Source organism: Pseudophryne corroboree, chromosome 11 (genome assembly GCF_028390025.1).
Source record: "Pseudophryne corroboree isolate aPseCor3 chromosome 11, aPseCor3.hap2, whole genome shotgun sequence".
Taxonomy (NCBI): domain Eukaryota; kingdom Metazoa; phylum Chordata; class Amphibia; order Anura; family Myobatrachidae; genus Pseudophryne; species Pseudophryne corroboree.
Genome location: NC_086454.1, coordinates 37,264,805 through 37,279,097, shown reverse-complemented (window position 1 = coordinate 37,279,097; position 14,293 = coordinate 37,264,805). Strand labels below are relative to the sequence as shown.

The window sequence follows — 14,293 nt, the reverse complement described above, 5'->3', positions numbered from 1 at the left end:
TACCCCTGCCAGAATCCATAAAAAAGCGGGAGAAAAGTCCGCAAAAAAGGGGCGGAGCTATCTCCCTCAGCACACTGGCGCCATTTCTCCCTCACAGCTCCGCTGGAAGGAAGCTCCCTGGCTCTCCCCTGCAGTCTACACTACAGAAAAGGGTAAAAAAGAGAGGGGGGGCACTACATTTAGGCGCAGTATATATAACAGCAGCTATAGGGGACATAATTCAGTTAGTCCCTGCATTATATAGCGCTCTGATGTGTGCTGGCATACTCTCTCTCTCTGTCTCCCCAAAGGGCTTTTGTGGGGTCCTGTCCTCTGTTAGAGCATTCCCTGTGTGTGTGCGGTGTGTCGGTACGGCTGTGTCGACATGTTTGATGAGGATAATGATGTGGAGGCGGAGCAGATGCCTATAGAAGGGATGTCACCCCCTGCGGGGCAGACACCTGAGTGGATGGACTTATGGAAGGAATTGCGTGCACGTGTCGACTCCTTACACAAAAAATTTGACGACATGCCAAATGCGGGACAGCCGGCTTCTCAGCTCGTGCCTGTCCAGGCGTCTCAAAGGCCATCGGGGGCTCTAAAACGCCCGCTACCTCAGATGGCAGACGCGGATGTCGACACGGATACTGACACCAGTGTCGACGACGATGAGTCTAGTCTAATGTCCACTAAGGCCATTCGTTGCATGATTGAAGCAATGAAAGAGGTGTTACAAATTTCTGATATAAACCCAGGTACCACTAAAAAGGGTATTATGTTTGGGGAGAAAAAACTACCCATAGTTTTTCCCCCATCAGAAGAATTAAATGAAGTGTGTGAAGAAGCGTGGGCTTTCCCTGATAAAAGATTGGTAATCTCTAAGAAGTTACCAATGGCGTTCCCTTTCCCGCCAGAGGATAGGTCACGTTGGGAGACACCCCCTAGGGTGGATAAAGCGCTCACACGTTTGTCTAAAAAGGTGGCACTACCGTCACCGGATACGGCCGCCCTCAAGGAACCTGCTGATAGAAAGCAGGAGGCGATCCTGAAGTCTGTATATACACACTCAGGCATTATACTTAGACCAGCTATTGCATCAGCATGGATGTGCAGTGCTGCCGCTGCGTGGTCAGATTCCCTGTCAGAAAATATTGACACCCTAGACAGGGACACTATTCTGCTAACCATAGAGCATATAAAAGACTCAGTCTTATACATGAGAGATGCACAGAGGGAGATCTGCCGGCTGGCATCTAAAATAAGTGCATTGTCCATTTCTGCTAGGAGAGGCTTATGGACTCGCCAGTGGACAGGGGATGCAGATTCAGAAAGGCACATGGAAGTTTTGCCTTATAAGGGTGAGGAGTTATTTGGGGATGGTCTCTCGGACCTAGTTTCCACAGCAACTGCTGGGAAGTCAGCATTTTTACCCCATGTTCCCTCACAGCCTAAAAAGGCGCCGTTTTATCAGGTACAGTCCTTTCGGACTCAGAAAAACAGGCGTGGAAAAGGCGGGTCCTTTCTGTCCAGAGGCAGAGGTAGGGGAAAAAGGCTGCAACAAACAGGTTCCCAGGAGCAAAAGTCCTCCCCCGCTTCTTCCAAGTCCGCCGCATGACGGTGGGGCTCCACAGGCGGAGCCAGGTACGGTGGGGGGCCGCCTCAAAAATTTCAGCGATCAGTGGGCTCGCTCACAGGTGGATCCCTGGATCCTGCAAATAGTATCTCAAGGGTACAAACTGGAATTCGAGGTGTCTCCACCCCACCGGTTCCTAAAATCTGCCTTGCCGATTACTCCTTCAGACAGGGAGGCTGTGCTAGCGGCAATTCACAAGCTGTATTCCCAGCAGGTGATAATCAAGGTGCCCCTACTTCAACAAGGACGGGGTTACTATTCCACACTGTTTGTGGTACCGAAACCGGACGGTTCGGTGAGACCCATTTTAAATTTGAAATCCTTGAACACATACATAAAAAAATTCAAGTTCAAGATGGAATCGCTCAGGGCGGTTATTGCAAGCCTGGACGAGGGGGATTACATGGTATCCCTGGACATCAAGGATGCTTACCTGCATGTCCCCATTTACTATCCTCACCAGGAGTACCTCAGATTTGTGGTACAGGATTGCCATTACCAATTCCAGACGCTGCCGTTTGGACTCTCCACGGCACCGAGGGTGTTTACCAAGGTAATGGCGGAAATGATGATACTCCTTCGAAAAAAGGGAGTTTTAATTATCCTGTACTTGGACGATCTCCTAATAAAGGCGAGGTCCAAGGAGCAGTTGTTGGTGGGAGTAGCACTATCTCAGGAGGTGCTACACCAGCACGGTTGGATTCTGAATATTCCAAAATCACAGCTGGTTCCGACGACACGTCTACTGTTCCTGGGTATGATTCTGGATACAGTCCAGAAAAAAGTGTTTCTCCCGGAGGAGAAAGCCAAGGAGCTGTCATCTCTAGTCAGAGACCTCCTGAAACCAAAACAGGTATCTGTGCATCACTGCACGCGGATCCTGGGAAAGATGGTGGCTTCTTACGAAGCAATTCCTTTCGGCAGGTTCCATGCCAGAATCTTTCAGTGGGACCTGTTGGACCAATGGTCCGGATCGCATCTTCAGATGCATCGCCTAATAACCCTGTCTCCAAGAACCAGGGTGTCTCTGCTGTGGTGGCTGCAGAGTGCTCATCTTCTAGAGGGCCGCAGATTCGGCATACAGGACTGGGTCCTGGTGACCACGGATGCCAGCCTTCGAGGCTGGGGGGCAGTCACACAGGGAAGAAACTTCCAAGGACTATGGTCGAGTCAGGAGACTTCCCTACACATAAATATTCTGGAACTAAGGGCCATTTACAATGCCCTAAGTCAGGCAAAATCCCTGCTTCTACACCAGCCGGTACTGATCCAGTCAGACAACATCACGGCAGTCGCCCATGTAAATCGACAGGGCGGCACAAGAAGCAGGATGGCAATGGCAGAAGCCACAAGGATTCTCCGATGGGCGGAAAATCACGTACTAGCACTGTCAGCAGTGTTCATTCCGGGAGTGGACAACTGGGAAGCAGACTTTCTCAGCAGGCACGAACTCCACCCGGGAGAGTGGGGACTTCATCCAGAAGTCTTCACGCTGATTGTAAATCGATGGGAACGGCCACAGGTGGACATGATGGCGTCCCGCCTAAACAAAAAACTAGAGAGATATTGCGCCAGGTCAAGGGACCCTCAGGCGATAGCTGTGGACGCTCTAGTGACACCGTGGGTGTACCAGTCAGTTTGTGTTCCCTCCTCTGCCTCTCATACCAAGGGTACTGAGAATAATAAGAAAACGAGGAGTAAGAACAATACTCGTGGTTCCGGATTGGCCAAGACGAGCGTGGTACCCGGAACTTAAAGAGATGATCTCAGAGGACCCATGGCCTCTGCCGCTCAGACGGGACCTGCTGCAGCAGGGGCCCTGTCTGTTCCAAGACTTACCGCGGCTGCGTTTGACGGCATGGCGGTTGAACGCCGGATCCTGAAGGAAAAGGGCATTCCGGAGGAAGTCATTCCTACGCTGATTAAAGCCAGGAAAGATGTAACTGCAAAGCATTATCACCGCATATGGCGGAAATATGTTGCTTGGTGTGAGGCCAAAAAGGCCCCAACAGAGGAATTTCAACTAGGTCGATTTCTGCATTTCCTACAAGCAGGAGTGACTATGGGCCTGAAATTAGGCTCCATTAAGGTACAGATCTCGGCTCTGTCGATTTTCTTCCAGAAAGAACTAGCTTCACTACCTGAAGTTCAGACGTTTGTGAAAGGAGTGCTGCATATTCAGCCCCCGTTTGTGCCCCCAGTGGCACCTTGGGATCTCAACGTGGTGTTGAGTTTCTTAAAATCACATTGGTTTGAGCCACTTAAAACCGTGGATCTAAAATATCTCACGTGGAAAGTGGTCATGTTATTGGCCTTGGCTTCAGCCAGGCGTGTGTCAGAATTGGCAGCTTTGTCATGTAAAAGCCCTTATCTGATTTTCCATATGGATAGGGCGGAATTGAGGACTCGTCCCCAGTTTCTCCCTAAGGTGGTATCAGCTTTTCACTTGAACCAACCTATTGTGGTGCCTGCGGCTACTAGGGACTTGGAGGATTCCAAGTTACTGGACGTAGTCAGGGCCTTGAAAATTTATGTTTCCAGGACGGCTGGAGTCAGGAAAACTGACTCGCTATTTATCCTGTATGCACCCAACAAACTGGGTGCTCCTGCTTCTAAGCAGACTATTGCTCGCTGGATTTGTAGCACAATTCAGCTGGCGCATTCTGCGGCTGGACTGCCGCATCCTAAATCAGTAAAAGCCCATTCCACAAGGAAGGTGGGCTCATCTTGGGCGGCTGCCCGAGGGGTCTCGGCTTTACAACTTTGCTGAGCTGCTACTTGGTCAGGGGCAAACACGTTTGCAAAATTCTACAAGTTTGATACCCTGGCTGAGGAGGACCTAGAGTTCTCTCATTCGGTGCTGCAGAGTCATCCGCACTCTCCCGCCCGTTTGGGAGCTTTGGTATAATCCCCATGGTCCTTTCGGAGTTCCCAGCATCCACTTAGGACGTCAGAGAAAATAAGATTTTACTCACCGGTAAATCTATTTCTCGTAGTCCGTAGTGGATGCTGGGCGCCCATCCCAAGTGCGGATTGTCTGCAATACTTGTACATAGTTATTGTTAACTAAAGGGTTATTGTTGAGCCATCTGTTGAGAGGCTTAGTTGTTTTCATACTGTTAAACTGGGTATAGTATCACGAGTTATACGGTGTGGCTGGTAAGAGTCTTACCCGGGATTCTAAATCCTTCCTTATTATGTCAGCTCGTCCGGGCACAGTGTCCTAACTGAGGCTTGGAGGAGGGTCATAGTGGGAGGAGCCAGTGCACACCAGGTGACCTAAAAGCTTTCTTTAGTTGTGCCCAGTCTCCTGCGGAGCCGCTATTCCCCATGGTCCTTTCGGAGTTCCCAGCATCCACTACGGACTACGAGAAATAGATTTACCGGTGAGTAAAATCTTATTTTTTTTTGTCTGCAGATTTTTTGTTTCTGAATTAAATAAGGGTTCTCCAAGGCCTGTGGGAACGTTCATTTCCAGAAGATGGCAAGCTCACATTATCTGATCTATCGCTTACTACGGTTATTGGGGCCCATTTATCGTTGTATATTTGCAGCTTCTTCCCCGAAAACGGGTGGTTACTCGCAAATATTATGTATGCCCTGTATGTATGACAGGGGACCACAGCAGGTATCTCCGAAATCTGCTGCGATCCCTCCATCCCTGCTGGTAGCTGCATCCCCCATAAATTTTTATGGGGGATGACATGCCTCGTCATGTAGAGCCACATTGGCTCCACGCTGAAACTCCTGGTCTTAGAGGGCCCTCCCTGGTCATGTAGAGCCACATCGGCTTCACGCTGAGACTCCTGGCCTTGGAGGGGCCCTCCCTGGTCATGTAGAGCCACATGGGCTCCACACTGAGACTCCTGGCCTTGGAGGGGCCCTCCCTGGTCATGTAGAGCCACATGGGCTCCACGATGAGACTCCTGGCCTTGGAGGGGCCCTCCCTGGTCATGTAGATCTACATGGGCTCAACGCTGAGACTCCTGGCCTTGGAGGTCCACTCCTGTGCCAAGACTCCTGACCTTGGAGGGCCACTTCTGGACATGTAGAGCCACATAGGGTCCAAGATGACTTGTCTTGGAGGACCTCACCGGAGTCGAAGAGGTTTTCGTTGACTTCCCAAGATTCCATTCCCCAAGACTGGCCAAGCAGGGCCCCTGGTTTTTCCTACAGAATGACATCAGATGTCAACATGTGTGTCCTTTTCCCAAGACCAAAACATTCGCTTATGGGTCCATTAGTCTTATAAAGCCGATTATGTGGTTAGGTTCATTACAGCGGTTTACGAGCAAAGTATAGAAGTTTTCTCCGTTACCCCCTCCCTCAATCGGCGCTCATTGAATTACACAGACAATGCCAGTCACTGCCCCCCCCCCCCCGTCTTGTGTGACGGAGAAATGACAGCTGTTTGTGCTGCAAGGGCAGATGTTTGCCGACATCTGTAGAATCCGCCTGGAAAAGGGGCTTTGTTGAAAGGGATGGCATGGAGCTAGACGCACGTCCTGTAGTCATCTTTTCCACTTGATTAGAAGACCCAGAACAAGGATTCACCCTCACGTATAACATGATTACAGTGTATCAGCTGAGTGGAGTTTTAATCCCATTATCAAGATCGATTTGACATGGCTATGAAGGAAGACTGGGAAATTTTTCAGGATAGACATTAAGGCTTCTAAATTGGTTTAGCGTTGAATCATTCAACTTTAGCATTATAATTTATCTTCTTTTATATTTAACCATGAATTGCAACAGGTCCCTCTCTGCAGGGAAGAGGCAGCGGTCTGATCTCCGTAGGGAGAATATTACCCGCACAAATGTCTCCTTTTCTTCTTAAAGTATAAAATTCATGTTAACGGTGCTCTGGGGGCCTTACAGGCAGAGTTTGGCACGCAGGGCGTATTAGTAATTAGTGGAGTGTTCTACATGCAGTCACGGGGGATTGCTAATGGAAAGCTTCATACCGGGACGCCAGCAGAGCCTATAGACATGTGCATGTGAAATTCACGTACATGTGATGTTTCCACACTGTGGGCCAGATTTTTTCAACGCTGTATTTTTTAATTTTTTACTTTTCCGTAAGGATTTTTGCTGCGTTTTCTTTATAGAGTAAATCTGCAAAATGGGATTAGTTTTAAGGCCTACAGCAGTGGTTCCCAAACTTTTTCACTTTACGGCACTCTTAGGTGTATACTTATTAAAGTGCGGGTTTTCCCGTAGCAACCAATCTGATTTTAGCTATTATCTTCTACAGTCGGAGGAGATAGTCAAGTGAAGTTTTTTCGCTGCACCCCTAGGCTAAAAGAAAAACACCTATCATAAACCAGTAAGTACTCTGGATGCTCGAGCGGCTGCGTCCATTATCTGATTGGTAGACCCAGACCCCCGCAGAAGCGTCACAGGTATGTACGCCGATGTGCAAAAATAATAAGCCCCAAAAGTGTGCTTTATCAATTTTTTTAAATAACGTCTGACTAATTTTACGTCGCCGTACAGTAGCGTGACAACGGCCAAATCATTAGATGTTTGCAGATAACTCAGAGAAAATTAAAAATAAAGTGCTTAAGGACTTATACACAATCGTGCTAAAATGCTGCTTATTTAGTAACCAATAAAAATCGGTAAAATAAATAATAAATTATATATATTCCGATTGTAAAGTGCAACGGAATTTGCTGCGCTATATAAGAAACTGTTAATAAATAAATATACTCAATTTATTTTAACTACCGGGATGTAGTTAATATCCCAGCGGTCAGAATACCGACACTGGGATGCCGACAGCTGTGCCAGGGCTTTTCCCACTCATGGGTGTCCACCACACCCATTCTGACAGCCGAAATCCCAGTGTCGGTGTACTGACCTCTGGGATCACAGCCGCCTGTGTTCCATCCCCAACCTACACTACCTCAGGGCCACAGACAGTATCACAGGCTGTCGCTGACACAAACAGATGAGACGTAGGTCACTTCAGTCAGGAGTCGCACACTCTGAGGTGTAGAAGAAGAAAAGACGGGAAGTGGAGGATGGAGCTGGGCCGCGGGGCTCGGACAATCTGTGAGCGGCAGCAGACCAGCATTGGGGTCGGTTGTGCTGCTGCGTAAATGGCTGCGGGCTGCTTATGCTTACAGAGGCTGCTAGCCTGGCGGCCCGTCCAGCTGACTTTCTGCCGGATTATCCAGCCACGGTACCCCTGCATAAGGGGTGCCACAGCGCACACTTTGGGAACCGCTGGCCTAGAGCCTGATCACACAGGGAGATTGTCAGTGCAGTGTTCTGCAGATCCCTAAAGAGGTCAGCAATGTAATAATCTGCAGAATATATGGCTATGTATCACTCAGGGGATAGATGGAGCAGAGCAATGTCTGCACATGCCTAGAGAGATCCGTAATTAATTAATCTGCAGAATATATGCTGGGGTTGATGGAGCAGAGCAATGTTCTGCAGGTCTCTATAGAGAGGTCAGTAATGTCATAATCTGCAGAATATATCACTATGTATCTACCAGGGGGTTGCTGGAGTAGAGCAATGTTCTGCAGATACACAGAGGTCAGTAATATAGTAATCTGTAGACTATATCACTATGTATCTAGATGGAGCAGAGCAATGTTCTGCAGGTCTCTATAGAGAGGTCAGTAATGTCATAATCTGCAGAATATATCACTATATCTACAAGGGGGTAGATGGAGCAGAGCAATGTTCTGCAGATCCATAGAGAGGTCAGTTATGTAATAATCTGTAGAATATATCACTATGTATCTACCAGGGATTAGATGGAGCAGAGCAATGTTCTGCAGATCCATAGAGAGGTCAGTTATGTAATAATCTGTAGAATATATCACTATGTATCTAGATGGAGCAGAGCAATGTTCTGCAGGTCTCTATAGAGAGGTCAGTAATGTCATAATCTGCAGAATATATCACTATATCTACCAGGGGATAGATGGAGCAGAGCAATGTTCTGCAGATCCACAGAGGTCAGTAATGTCATAATCTGCAGAATATATCACTATGTATCTACCAGGGGGTAGATGGAGCAGAGCAATGTTCTGCAGATCCATAGAGAGGTCAATTATGTAATAATCTGTAGAATATATCACTATGTATCTACCAGGGATTACATGGAGCAGAGCAATGTTCTGCAGATCCATAGAGAGGTCAGTTATGTAATAATCTGTAGAATATATCACTATGTATCTAGATGGAGCAGAGCAATGTTCTGCAGGTCTCTATAGAGAGGTCAGTAATGTCATAATCTGCAGAATATATCACTATATCTACCAGGGGATAGATGGAGCAGAGCAATGTTCTGCAGATCCACAGAGGTCAGTAATGTCATAATCTGCAGAATATATCACTATGTATCTACCAGGGATTACATGGAGCAAAGCAATGTTCTGCAGATCCCTAGAGAGGTCAGTTATGTAATAATCTGTAGAATATATCACTATGTATCTACCAGGGATTAGATGGAGCAGAGCAATGTTCTGCAGATCCCTAGAGAGGTTCTGCAATTTACAGCAGTTTATTAGGGGGTAATCACCTTGCACTGTCCTTGCCTCGTGGTTTAGCTTCACCATTCTATTTCCATGTTACAGATGTGTCCTCATATATATCCTCAATATGGCATGCACCGTGAGATGTCTGGCGTGAGTGAGCGGACGGGTCCCGTGCAATTCTGCTAGTATCGGGCATCTTTTTTCCTGAAAAAAGCGTCTTATTCGCATTGCTATGTGAATAAGACGTACAAGCAGACTCTGCTCATTAAGACGATATGCAGCATGCCTATATTCTGTGTGTGCATCCGCGCCTGTATCTGCATAAGAAATGGTATTTTACAGTGTTTTCCAGGAGAACAGCCACTGACACTGTAACGTAGCATTTCATATACTGATACAGCCACGGTCGCACACAGAACATTGCCATGCCACATAGCATCTTAATCAGCGGAGTCTGCGTCTGCATCTTATTCGCATAGCGATGCCAATACGATGCATTTTCCAGGAAAAAGACGCCCGCTGTTATACCCCTTTCAGACAGAGAAAAGAACCCGGTAATTTACCGGCTCTGGAAGGGTCGACCCGGGATTTTTTTCTGTCTGAAAGTGTGACTGAATTCCCAGGACTTCAACCCAGGTTTCTACCTGGGTTTATCGGATCATACACTGGTTGCCGGCTGTCTGAAAGGGTCCGACCCGGGATTTTAGAAATGCGTCACGGTTAACAGCGCTGATTGGCTGAGCTGTCCGGCCACTGGCGATTGGCAGAGCAGCAGGGTCTCTCTGATTGGCTGAGCGGGTGTGGCACTGGCGTCTGAGGTCACAATTGTGCTGCAGGGGAGACGGATGAGAGAGACCGCATGGCGCAATGGAAGGAGGAATAGCAAGAACTCAGGAACTCCGGCCTACTCAGCAGTAACTCGTTGGCCATGGTTAATGCAATGATGTGATCAGTCACCACCCACTTTTCATGACCTCATCTCTGTGTGCCATAAAAAGTCAATTTTTTATGACACACAAGTCTATTGCAGGGCTGATACGGGTTCTGTCTGAAAGGGGTCGACCCAGGAATAATCCGGGTTAAATGTGCTGTGTGAAAGGGGGTTAGGAAGTGTAACCCGGGTTTTCCCTGGCTTCACAAAACCGCAAAAAACCCCGGGAATTTGAGATTTTTCTGTCTGAAAGTGGTATTAGTAAACGCACTTATTACTATGCATCATTAAAAGGGTTGTTTAACATGACTGCAGCAATGATATAGGATGTTATCTCTTGGCTTCCTACATAGCCTCCTGATATATGTCAGCCTCTCGTCCTGTCTGATGTACCTCGCTGTTATACTACATCTGCTGGTCGCACGAAATGGACAGATCTTGTGTGTCTGTGTACAGGAATGGAGGACATACCTTCCTAGTGTCAATGGCTTGTGTTTGCAAAGGCTGTCTCCCATGAGATGGGAGATGACCTGCAGTCTCTCAGACGTTTCCAATGACTGTCTAATCTCGTTTTAGGCTGTTCTGTACAACGACAGATCAGTCCTGGAGAACCACCACGCCGCGTCTGCTTGGAACCTCTTCCTCTCGCAGCCAGACTACAACTTTCTCACGTACTTGGACCACGTCCAGTTCAAGCGGTTCAGATTTCTCGTCATTGAAGCCATCCTCGCCACTGATTTGAAGAAGCATTTTGATTTCTTGGCTGAATTCAACGCGAAGGTTGGTATCATTGTAAACTCATTCTGTGAATACTGACTTGGCTCCCGATTACAGACCAGTTGTTCCAAATCACTTTGTGAGGTTCTAGTTCTCCTTGGGGGTTTAAACTGGTCTTAAGAAGGGACTGGCTTTCATTGAGCGCTGCAGAAAAAGCCAGAGACTGGGGGTATAGTCCGTAGTTCAGGGGAACTCTGTGTGACGTCAGCCCAGTGAGACAGCCTTGGAGGGGAGGCAACATTCCCTTCATCTCAATACAGTGCTTGTCCACTAATGTTGGTTTTTCGATTACTGATCCAATTCCTTTAGTCATTTGCATACAGACACCTCCAGTTTTTTCGTATAGTTCTATGGAGCCGTCTGAGATCTGTGGTAGTTCCATGATAAGTGGAAAGCCACAGGCTGTCTGACATGGATTGGCTAGCAGCGCATGCTGAAACTTGTGGTTCCCCACCAGCTGGAGAGCCACAGACCCTTTCTGATTTCTGTCAAATCTGAAACTTGCGTAGAAGATTCCATAGAATTCCCTCGCCCAATTAGACTCCCAGGGGTAGATTTACGAAGGGTTCTAAAAATGAAAACTGGTGGTGTTGCCAACAGCAACCAGTGTCATAACCTAGGATGCAATAGGGAGATAGCTAGAGCCTGATTGGCTGCTATTGTCAACACCTCCGCTTTTCATTTTTAGAAACTTTAGTAAATCTAACTCCCCCATGCCATTAAACGCGCCCGTCTCTTTGCAGTCTACCCTACCTCCCCTCCTTCCCAGCTCCCCTCCCATCTCTGCCTCTAGAATGTAAGCTTTTGCGCGCAAGACCCTCTCTCCTTTCATCTCCCCTTTTGTAATTATGTTTGTTAAATCCCCTGTGTTCCGCCCCATATACATAAAGGAATATACTAGACCCAGCAGTAGTTATCTGTTGATTTGAGTGACTGTGGTGATGGTAAAGGTTTCCTCTCCTGTGTCTAGGTAAATGATGTAAACAGTAACGGCATTGACTGGAGTAATGAAAATGACCGGCTCTTGGTGGGACAAGTATGCATTAAACTGGCCGACATTAACGGCCCAGCAAAAAAGCGGGAGCTGCACTTGAAGTGGACGGAAGGAATAGTCAATGAATTCTATGAACAGGTAGAGACGCGGTTCCCGAGACTGCTCGATCTGTGACTTCCAGCTCCATATTTATTATCAGAGGTGTCAGTCCGGCTACAGGCTCCCTTGTCACATGGAGAAGATTACTCACAGGAGTATTACAGGGCTCATTTCATGTTTCCTCCCGCTTCATATCACGCCTTCCTTTCCCCAGTGCTGCACACGCCGCCTCTCCTCCACGCAGCCTGGCGCATGGCGACTGTGGCGAGAGATGGAAAGGAGCGATGCTTGGAGGGGAAGAATGGGTGGGGCTCAGCGGCAGGATGGAGGGGGTTTTTGGGGGCGGGGTTTTGTTTTTTTAGAGGTAAGTATTTGATGAAAATGAGCTTTATTGCACTCAAAGTATTTATAAACTAATTCACTATTCAGGCAGAATGTAATACCAAATCAAACCAGCAGGTGGCACCACATGTACGGAGTTCCGTGGAATATAAATCTGGCTTCAGTGACGTAAGGGGGGAGATTCATAAAATCAAGGAGAGAAAGTTCTAGCCAATCAGCTTTTGTCATTTTACAGGCCATGCTCGAATTCTGACAGGAGCTGATTGGCTGGTACGTTATCACTTTTCACTTTATATCTCCAAGATTTGATAAATCTCCCCCTAGGTCTTTAACTAATGAGCTCTAAGAGCGTATATGTGCGAGAGATGAATAATTATAATGTTTACCTTGCAGAGTTATTAACGTATTATCGATGTGTTCTCAGGGGGACGAGGAGGCGAGTCTGGGGCTACCTGTCAGCCCGTTCATGGACCGATCGGCTCCGCAACTGGCCAAGCTGCAGGAGTCCTTCATTACCCATATTGTGGGCCCCCTGTGTAACTCCTATGATGCTGCTGGCTTGCTCCCGGGGAAGTGGTTGGACGAGGATGATGAGGAGATAGAAAGTGATGATGATGAAGAAGATGCGGATGATTTGGATTCAGAGGATGACGATGGGGATGATGAGCTTAGCCCGAGTGAGTATGTCCTGGAACGCACTATGGATCTAGTTTCAGCGTATTACGTATTGCTGGCCTTGCACGCTCTATAGCAGCATCTAAGAGTAAGACATAAGTCCAGCTGTGTGGCCCAGTCTCTGCGGTTGGAGCTACCGAAAGCCCTAAAATCTGTGCGCCTGCATGTGGAAGCCCGTCTCGCACACACGGGTTTCCACCCGCAGCGGTCATCATTCGTATTGGGACTCACGCCACGCTGGGTGCAGAAGATCCGTCTGGCCCAGGTATCCCACTTTCCGCCCACATGCGATTCGGCAGGGAACCTTGGTGATTGGGCAGTTCAGCGCGTTAGCATGTCGCCGCACAGCAACACTCATTTCACAGGAAGTGTGGTCTCCTAGGGTCATGTGGTCAGTCCATATGCACTAATTTAATTCTGCTCGTGTGCATTTGGCTAATCCGCAACATGCACAGTCAAATCCGTGAGTTTCTGTGGATACCTCCAACTCAAAACCACGTCCGCTTAGTTCATTTATAGAAAGGAGACGGGGAGCAAATATTCTACAGTTTGGTCAAACCGCAAATGTTCTGCTGAATACCAACCAGATCCTGAACGGTAACTTGTATACTATTTCCCACTGTGTGTGTGCGCGCAGTGCAATGTACTGATGTTGTAGTCATCTGTATGCAGCGGCCGGTCCCAGCTCTCTGTTGTCACCATGGGTTCTCTCCATGTGATCACTGGATCCGTTATCTGGTTTACAGAAGTAAACTTTTAGTAGTAGCTCCACCCATCTTGTACCCGCACAGCCAAATGTATGCAAAGTACCCCACCTCCACCCCTACCGCATGCAGCGATCACAATGGAATCTGTCCCATCAGGGTAAAACAAAACAGGCTTGAATTAAAAATGTAATAAATAATATGTAAAATGTAAAAGTCAATTGCGGAAATCAAAGGATTAACCTGTAAAATTCTATCCAGTTTTTCTCATACGTCATAGAAGATGCTGGGGTTCACTTATGACCATGGGGTATAGACTGTTCCACAGGAGCCATGGGCACTCTTAAGACTTTTTTCAATGGGCGTGCACTGGCTCCTCCCTCTATGCCCCTCCTCCAAACCTCAGTTTTAGAAATGTGCCCAGGCAGACTGGATGTACTCTGAGGAGCTCTACTGAGCTTCTCTGAAAAGACTTATGTTAGGTTTGTTATTTTCAGGGAGAACTGCTATCAACAGACTCCCTGCTTTGTGGGACTGAGGGGGCAGAAGTAGGAACCAACTTCCTGAAGAGTTTCATGGCTCTGCTTCTGGCTGACAGGACACCATTAGCTCCTGAAGGGTACTGAACGCTAGCCGTGCCTAGATGCTCACTCCCACAGC

At 47.7% G+C, this 14,293-nt stretch overlaps 1 protein-coding gene across 1 annotated transcript in view; it reads left to right on the top strand.

The window, feature by feature from the left end:
• Positions 1–14,293, top strand: part of PDE3B (phosphodiesterase 3B) — a 199,914-nt gene that overhangs the window by 177,411 nt on the left and 8,210 nt on the right. Inside the window, exons 13-15 of the mRNA XM_063946478.1 lie at positions 10,619–10,822; positions 11,790–11,951; positions 12,679–12,931. Coding sequence (XP_063802548.1) covers positions 10,619–10,822; positions 11,790–11,951; positions 12,679–12,931 — 619 coding nt within the window. The remainder of the gene's footprint in view (positions 1–10,618; positions 10,823–11,789; positions 11,952–12,678; positions 12,932–14,293) is intronic.